We start from the raw sequence: 9,389 nt of genomic DNA, 5'->3' as shown, positions 1-9,389 counted from the left end.
TCCAAGGTTCAACAAGTCAAGCTCCCTCTCTCAGGCAATCTCGAAATGGGAGGGCTGACACATTCTTAATAAAATCCACCGTAGATTACACTTCAATATTTCTAGATGTTTCTCTCGCCTCTCAATGCTGTAGGCGCTTCACCTCCTTCATGCCTGCAATATGTATCAAGTCCAAAAATAGCTTGACCTTTCCCGTAACGAGGACTTTCGCCAATAAATCCACGGCTATATCCTCCAGGTGGATGATAAATTTCCTTGCTTTATTTTCAAATGTCAATACAGTCAGAGTATATTGATCAATAAGATATAATTAAACATAACCAGGTACTGTTCTTATACCAGTAAATCAAATTTTCGAAGAAAAAATATTGATATAAATGAAGACTCTCAGGTGTATCAATTAGCGAATACAAATTTGAACTTTCCACTAAAACTTAAAAAAATTGGTTACATTTGTTAAAGAGAAATTTGGAATGCATATAACATGTATTCTCCTTTCTCAGTTGCAAAAACTTTCGACTGGCCTAAAATTAATGGAGTTCAACTGCACTATATCATTAGTCCAAATTTTTATTGTGGCAAAAATAAAAGGGATGCGAGCAAACCCTCCAATATGGTGTGGGGGGGGGGGGGGTTCTATCGGAAGTACCGCGAGAGTGCCGTTGACCATGTCAAGCTACCGCTTATATTAAGACACGTGGCGAGCATGCCTGTGAACCCAAACTACGTGGGACATTTTCGTCATTTCTCATCCATGGCTTAAATGGGAAGAGACCATTCTCTGTCGTCTCCCTTCTCCCGCGAAGAACGGACTGCGAAACGAGCCATCTGGTGCATCCAAGAACAAGAAGAGAAAGACAGAGAAAGAGAGAGAAAGAGAGAGAGAGAGAGAGAGAGAGAGAGAGAGAGAGAGAGAGAGAGAGAGAGAGAGAGAGAGAGAGAGAGAGAGAGAGAGAGAGAGAGAGAGAGAGAAAGGCGTCCATCTCTTGAGATGGGGAGGAAGAGATCGCCGTAGAACTTGGTGAAAATTTGGTGAAAATTCGTGGGAGAGGATGCATATGAAAATGCTTAATTATCATGTTCCGGCGGATGAGAGTCAGAGACCCCTCGCCCCCGCGTATACAACGGCGGTGGCGGTGGACAAAGATAAGAACAGCCAGCAGGCTGTGAAATGGACGATAGAACATCTGCTCATCAATACGCCTTCCGTCGTCCTCATCCATGTCCGAAATCCATCTGCCAGCCATCGTAGGTACCTTCTCTCTTTCGCTACAATCAATGACGATTCACATAATCGTCCTCATCTCGAGCGCCATCAAGTTCTCGTTCGTTATCTAGCTAATGACCCCAATCCAAAAGATCCCCTTTCTGAATTCCTTTTTTTTTCTAGGCCTATTTGTCAAATGATCTATGAACCAAAGAAATCCATTCCTTATCTGTCTGTGCTTTGTTACAATTTACATAGTAAATGAATCTTTAATCTTGATGACCACCTTTACCTTTTCCCCTTTTTATTTATAGATAGATTCATCCGAATATAACATGATTTATGGACCAAAAAAATCCTGACCTCCTCTGTTTGTACTCTATTACAATGTATAGAGTCTGCGAATCTCGAATCCTTACATCCTCTGTTTTTACCATTTCTTATTTGTATTTATTGATTGATTGATCAGAATATACAGTACATAAACCAAAGAAATTTATACCTTCTACCGATGTTCATCTAAATCATATCGTGGTTAGCGTCTTCTGTTTTCTGTTTTATCGAAACGTATATAATATTTTTGTTTCTCTAGTTAATGTTCTTGTTACCTATGTTCCGATTATGTATGAAGTGTCATGGTGATGGGATACGATTGAATTTTGTAGATGGCTTTTCAATGACCGAGGTGAGTGCAGAGGCGAGCAGGGAGCAGTTGGAAGCGGAGGTGTCGCAACTCTTCTTGCCGTACCGCAGCTTCTGTGCTCGCAAAGCGGTATCGGCGTTCTTTCGATGTCCAAGAGCAGATTGGAGTAATTAGATCATCACTCTCTCTAATAATTTGTAGATAAATCTGAGGGAGGTTGTCTTGGAGGAGACCGACATAGCTAAGGCCATCGTCGAATACATCACCGCCCATTTTCTCACCAACATCGTCGTCGGGAATTCCAACAGAAACGCCATCACTAGGTTCTCTCCCTCTCTCTCCTCTCTCTCTTTCTCATCTCTCTCTACAAACCTATCAACCTATCACTCCATCTATTTTCTGAATCTGTCTAACTATCCATCTTTCTGTCAACCTAACAATCTATTACTCCAACTATTTTGTGCATCTATCTACCTACCTACCTATTTATTTATCAATGCTGCTACATCTATCATCCTACTAATCCATCTGGCTATCTATTCATAAAGTTCTCTATATCTATCATCCAATCAACCTATCGATCCTTTATTTAGTGCATCTATCCACAAAACCATTCATCAAATTTTTATCTATCAGTCAATCCATTCATCAATCTCTCTGCATCTATAAACCTATGAGTCCAATCATTTTATTCATTCGTCTACCTATTTCTCTATCTATCTATTATTCAGTCTTTCTGCATCTATCATCCTTTGAGTCCATTTATTTTGTGCGTCTCTCTCGCTATCCATCTAACTATTTCTTTCTGCGCATAATCATTTATCTAGGATCAATCTCGATTCCTCTTTCTCACGCAATCATTGTGCAGGAAGTTCAAGAATCCGGACGTGCCAACATGCCTGATAAAATCTGCACCGGACTTTTGCACGGTTTACGTGATATCGAAGGGGAAGACGTCGACGGTGAGGTCGGCAAAAACCCAGCTCCCTCCAACGGTTGCCCCACAGAGGTATCCGGGGATTCCACCTAGCCCGCAACATACCCCTCAAATCATCGTGGAGCACGATGATCAAGTAAGGTGAATGCCCCCATAAGATTATTAGCCTAAAGTTCCTTAAGAATATATATCTCCAATTTCATAGCCGCAACCACATCTATTTCTGAACTCCAAGTCATAAAAGGGTGCGCCCTTCAACCGATCAACTAGTTGTTAAGTCGTTATCTGCTGTTTCTTATGAAATAGTTGGATTGGCCGTGTCGTTGTGTCCGCAATACATATCCTGTTTTTCACTAACAAGTGAATTCTACGGATTCTTATTATCCAAACAAAAAAATACATTGATCTTGAAGAACTAGTAGTTTGATATCGTTTATCCAGAAACAAGTTTCATAAACTTCTATAGATATAGAATGATTTTGGTGTTCTTTTCGCAGCCTAGTCATAAATTTCACTAGAAATGCCCCTATCTTTTCCCATTAAGCGCATCAGTCGTTTCTTATTGGAATAAACATGAATTTCTGGCAAATTTATCAAAAGAAAATAATTTTTTGCGTTGTTGTCTGCGAAAAGAACTCCGTTTTCAAGGCCTGCGGGGTGGAGAGGCCCGTCTCATACGCCAGCAATGACAGAGAGGAGATCTTTTGAGAGAACATCAGAGTACATGAAGCCAGCAATGAGAGAGAGGCCCCTCTCTTCGGTGAAAACTGTCCCGAATCATGTTCTCGTCGAAGGAGTTGATGGCAACTTTCGGCCCACAAGGGGATCTCTGTCCCGTGAATCATTGTCTGGTGACATCGATCTGAAGTCCCCGGACTACGGAATGGACCCTCTGGAGTACTCCGCCTCCACACGCGACCATAGCCCCAGCAGCAGCTCTTCCCCAAGGGCCAGCGTATGCCTCCTATATCTGTTCTATCTATCCCCCCATCTTTCTAACCATTTATACATATTGCTGTCTATCTCTCTATCCACCTTTCAATATGGGTATCCATCCATGTATCTTTCTATCCATTTATCTATTCTATATCTATATCTATCCATCCTTTCATCTATTTATAAATCTTTGTCTACTATCTATTTGTCTGTATGTCTTTCTATTTGTCTGCCTGTTCTGTCCGTCTCTCTGTCTTGACGGTTTGTCTGCCCCTTTTTCTTTCTTCCTGCCTACCTGCCAACCTTCCTACCTGCCTGTTTGTCTATATGGTCAGTTTGTTTGTGTGTCTACTTTTTTTTGTCTCTCTCTATGTTGTCTTGCTGATCCGGTTATTTATCCGTCAATGGACATTTATCTTCATCTTTACATCTTATATACGTCCATTCATATATTCGCCAGAGTGTATGACGATATTAATATTAATATATTTATTTATTGTTCGGTGCGATTTAACCATTCGTCTGCCTGTCCGTCTGTCTATCAATAATTATCTTCTTTATCTTTTCATTTACGAGCTCATCCCTTCACACACATAAATCTGTCGATCATGGCAGATTTGTATCTCTTTATCTATGAATCTATTAAAGTACAAAGATAACGCAAGGAATTTGAATTTTCTTTCCTTTACAAATATGTGGAATAGTTTCTAGGAACAAAGATGGTGTGGCAGAAGGATGTCAATTTAATTTTCAGTTCTCATTATTCATGCATCAACCAGTCTGTCTGCGTATACTTATGTATCTTTGTCGTTTAATATGTAGGCTCATCCATCTATTTACATATTCGTATCCACCAATGCAGCTTTGTATCTCTTTGTCTATCAATCTATTGAAGTACAATGTTCAAGGAGGAAGCTGAGGTTTCTTACATTTATAAGTGCGTCGAACTGTTTTTATGAAGAAAGATTGCGAGGCCAAGGGATGACCATTTAGTCCTCACTTCGAATCATCCATCCATCTTCCTGCATCTCAATTCATCAACGTAGTTAATCGTTCAGCCTCCACGAACTAGCTGACTTTTCTTTTATTTATGGGAATCATGATTGGATATTTGTTAGAGAGAGAAGGATGCGGAGATGAAGAGGCTGAGGCAGGAGCTGAAGCAGACCATTGACATGTACAGTACTGCGTGCAAGGAGGCAATCACGGCCAAACAAAAGGTAAACGACAACCTTGCATGATACCCATCATCAATCATCCGTCTTGGCTTCCGAGCGAAATAGTAATGGGATACATTCCCCTTCCGTACCATAATCGAACGCTGCTCCTCAAGTCTTCTTCACAATCGTCCTAATTGCTAATTTTTCATTAAAGATAGGGTCAACCCTAGTCGAAGATTATGATGGCTGAATATTTGTGACGATGGCACTGTCATTCGTAACTTCATTGCCATACGTTATCTTCATCGGAAGGCGCAGGAACTTAGGGTTAGTGACGGCATTTCAGGCCCAAGAGTTTCAACAATGGAAGATGGAGGAGGCGAAGAGAATCGAGGAAGCAAAGCATGCGCAAGAGGCCGCGCTGGCCTTGGCGGAAAAGGAGAAGGCCAAGTGCAGAGCTGCCATAGAAGCAGCGCACGCCGCGCAGCGCCTCGCCGAGATCGAAGCTCAGAAGCGGCTCAACGCGGAGCTCATGGCGAAGCGCGAGTTCGAAGAGAAGAAGAAAGCCCTCGAAGCTCTCGCACAAAACGATATCCGATACCGCAAGTACAGCATCGAAGAGATCGAAATTGCCACCAACTACTTCGCCGATTCCCTCAAAATCGGCGAAGGAGGCTACGGGCCCGTGTACAAGGCCTGCCTCGACCACACCCCTGTCGCCATCAAGGTCCTCAGGCCAGATGCGGCCCAGGGGAGACGGCAATTCCAGCAGGAAGTACGTTTTCCTTTCCCTCTCTCTGATATTAGGGTTTTACCCAAGACACAAAATTGACGAATAGACAAACGACGCCATTCTTTCTTCCCAGGTGGAGGTCCTGAGCTGCATACGCCACCCCAACATGGTTCTTCTCCTGGGCGCCTGCCCAGAATACGGCTGCTTAGTCTACGAGTATATGGACAACGGCAGCCTCGAAGACCGTCTCTTCCGACGCGGCAACACGCCTATAATCCCCTGGAGCGTCAGATTCAAGATAGCCGCGGAGATAGCGACCGCGCTTCTATTTCTACACCAAACAAAGCCAGAACCGTTGGTGCACCGCGACCTCAAGCCCGCCAACATCCTCTTAGATCGCAACTACGTTAGCAAGATCAGCGACGTGGGTCTCGCCAGGCTTGTCCCGCCTTCAGTTGCCGACAGCGTGACGCAGTATCGGATGACTTCCACGGCGGGGACGTTCTGCTATATCGATCCTGAGTACCAGCAGACTGGAATGCTGGGAATCAAGTCTGATATATACTCACTGGGGATAATGCTGCTGCAGATAGTCACCGCGAAGCCGCCCATGGGGCTGTCACATCACGTACAAAGGGCAATAGATAGGGGAGCTTTTGAGGAGATGCTTGACCCTGCGGTGCAGGATTGGCCGGTAGAGGACACGCTGAGTTACACCAAGCTTGCACTCAAGTGCGCTGAACTACGGAGGAAGGACAGGCCTGACCTTGGATCTGTTATTCTCCCTGAGCTGAACAGGCTTAGAAATCTTGGTCATACGTGGGAAGCGAACGGCGGGGGAGGCGGCGGTGGTGGTGGGAGATTCTCGCAGTCCTACGGCGGCGTTTCTCATTCGCGGACGCTGTCTCAATCTCTGCAGGTGAGCTAACTCGTGGAAGCTGTACAAGTCATCCGTCCTCACTTCGGAACGGGAACGAAACGAAAGCCTTCTTGCCTTCCGTTTCGTTTCCTTACGTCTTATTCCGCTCTCTGTTGTCCCTCCCCGAGCCTTAGTCTCACGTATGCACTGTTTTCTTTTTTCTCTTCAGGAAAGAGGAGGCGGCAATCATCAGGGCGGAGTCTAGTTAAAGTTGTCATTTTTTGTTACCCGGTTCATATACTGTCTCTGTCTTGCTTTGGTAGAGTCAGCGGCCTCGCCTCTCTCCGTCGATAATGGGAATAATTAATGTTGAACGTTTGAGGATGAACGTTGTCTTTTGAAGAGTTTTAACATTCCGGAGGATTGAAAATCTGAACTTGTAATGGTAAAAATTAAGAATTCGCCTCTCTCTGTCGATAAGGAGTGCTGTCGTGTGTTGAATGATCCTTTTAATCCACCCCTTCAAGCTCATGTTGGGAAACGCATGAAGCTTTTCACGAACTAGCTGTAAGGGATGAGATAGAAAGATTGTCGAGAAATGACTGCTGGAGGGAAGCTGGAGCTTTCACACCTTCCGATAGGTGTTGAGAATGAAGAAACAGATGTCGATCGAGAGAAGAAGACAGAAGTGAAGAAGAAATTTTCAACTTAAACTTTTCATAAGAAAAACAGTACATATTTACGGAGCAAAAGAGAAAACTGTAACCGCTAGCGAGAGTTACTTTCCAACGTAGTTACAATGGACGGACGAAAATAGCTGGAAGAATAAGTCTCTTTGTTCAATGCCAACGTCTCTTTGTTGAACTCCATATCTTTGACTCAATGTCGTCCGGTGTTTAATATTCCTTCGTACACCCTTCGAGCTCACGTTAGGTAACCAATATCTATTTGAGTCCATTTGTTCTCGCAAAAAGATGATAGTCTGTTGAGGATCTTAAATTAAATTGATCCGAAACAAACAACCTAAATGGGATGACTAAAGTTCACAATAGACGCCAATAACTGAATAACAAAAAAAGCTGAGGAGAGCAGTATTACAAAATGGACAAACTGGAATAGAAAATACATATGCTGAATAGACGATACATATGAACGAACACGAATGGATGCGAACACGAGCTGAAAAAATCGTATCCGAACAAGTTAGCGAACTGTTTGCCAACGGGTGGCGTTCCTGAGGAATTATTTTTTACAGAAAATATAAAAATGCTCCTCTTCTCTCCCCCCCCACCCTACTCTTCTGTGCTCCCTCCTCTCCTTGCCCCCCTCTACTGTGCTCACTCTCTCTCTCTCTCTGTCAAAGACACGAGTGTCTATGAGAAGATCGAGGATATACCTCAACTGCCGCCACTACCAGTCTTGACTCAACTGCCGCTGCTTCCATCATCTACTGACACCAAGAATCATCGACCTTGTCTTGATTGATAAACTGAGCACCGTAATGATGGCAGCGCCATCAAATCAACAGACTTTATTTGAATCTCTTATTTCTGCCTCATAAACTGAGGGACGCCTGTCCCTATAAATACTTAATGTCTTTTTCAGTTTGAGATATACAAAAAACATTCCTTCTGAATACGCTTCTTCTTTTTCCTTCATCGCATTCCTTCTTTTTAAAACATCGCAACAGAGCACGCTCCGTCAGGCTTCGACAGAACCTCATCTGATGAAGGAGTCAATCAATGTCAGTGACATCAAAGAACAAGGTCGCCGGAAAAGGTCTCAGCGCTCTATGTTCCACAAGTTGGAATCAAGTTAACCTTGACAAACTATACTGTGTGGAAACACGGCGTACAATCTACAGTGATAGCTCAAGGGCTTGATAAGCACCTAACCCATGAGAGACCTTTCGAGCAAATCTTTTTGGATCCAGAAAATCCATGGTGGAAGAAAGCCATGACAGTCATGGCTGTCATGATGTCGTCCATGAGTGACTAAGTACTCCCTATCATACAAGATAGTGTGACCGCTCTTGAAGCCTGGAGAACATTTAACAATGAACTCTCCTCTAGCTCTGAGGTAAGAGTCATGGAGTTAACTAACAAGCTACGAAACATTCGTCAAGGTATGCATACTATTGATGAATTGGTTCAAGAAATATGTAATATTAGGACATCACTTGGCTCCATTGGATGCACTGTTCATGAGCACACTTTGAAATTTGTCCTACTACAGAGACTTGGTCAGAAGTATCAGTCTTTTACAACTAGTGTTAACACCTAGTCTAGCTTCCTTTCCTTTCATGCCATAGTTGCCATGCTAAGATTCAAAGAAAACCTGTTAACCTTTGGTGAGGAAGAGGAAGCAGAAGAACAGCCACATCTGGAAGCAAATTAGACCTACTCCGAACAACAGCCACCGCATCAGAATTGGGGATTAGGCAATCGTGGAGGGGTCAACATAGGACTAGTCAGCTTGCACGAAAGGGTCCTTGGTATCAGATATATAGGAAAATTGGCCATCGGCAAACATATGCTATGATCGGTTTGGTCCAATCACCCAACAAAATCGATCACCAACACTGAATACCAAGTTCAATCACCTACCTGTTCAAGCGTGCTTTCTCTCTACAGGCGAACCATCCTCTTCCACTTCACTAATTGCAACTCACTGGTATCTAGAAAGTGGACCTACAGACCACATTATTGCAGATCCTCAGGTCCTAAATCCATCAACACCCTACTCTGGTAATAACAAGCTCTACATCAGAGATGTATCAGGTTTGTTCATCAAAGCTACTGTAAATTCCTTTCTTCCTACAAATATGCAAAATATACCACCGCAAAATATCTTACATGTTCCTAAAATCACTAAAAATTTATTATCAGTTCAACAACTTACCCTTGATAATAAA

General features: G+C 43.2%; 1 protein-coding gene across 1 annotated transcript; it reads left to right on the top strand.

Moving 5' to 3' along the window:
* Positions 1-3,633: 3,633 nt before the first annotated feature.
* On the top strand, positions 3,634-6,891 carry LOC144703748 (U-box domain-containing protein 34-like). The gene is made up of 5 exons (XM_078575996.1): positions 3,634-3,742; positions 4,842-4,943; positions 5,230-5,658; positions 5,750-6,535; positions 6,705-6,891. Exons 1-5 carry the CDS (start codon positions 3,671-3,673, stop codon positions 6,738-6,740), a joined length of 1,425 nt encoding a protein of 474 aa, XP_078432122.1. The 5' UTR covers positions 3,634-3,670; the 3' UTR covers positions 6,741-6,891.
* The last annotated feature ends 2,498 nt before the right edge of the window (positions 6,892-9,389 follow it).

Source organism: Wolffia australiana, chromosome 5 (genome assembly GCF_029677425.1).
Source record: "Wolffia australiana isolate 7733 chromosome 5, ASM2967742v1".
NCBI classification, from domain to species: domain Eukaryota; kingdom Viridiplantae; phylum Streptophyta; class Magnoliopsida; order Alismatales; family Araceae; genus Wolffia; species Wolffia australiana.
The sequence above is the reverse complement of the archived record's forward strand: the minus strand, read 5'-3'. Positions and strand labels throughout refer to the sequence as shown.

Excerpts from the sequence above, each read along its gene's own strand:
- LOC144703748 (XM_078575996.1), top strand. The coding sequence starts at position 3,671 with ATGGACCCTCTGGAGTACTCCGCCTCCACACGCGACCATAGCCCCAGC. Across the intron at positions 3,743-4,841 it reads GCTCTTCCCCAAGGGCCAGC|AGAGAGAAGGATGCGGAGAT; the intron begins GTATGCCTCCTA and ends GATATTTGTTAG. Across the intron at positions 6,536-6,704 it reads CGCTGTCTCAATCTCTGCAG|GAAAGAGGAGGCGGCAATCA; the intron begins GTGAGCTAACTC and ends TTTTCTCTTCAG.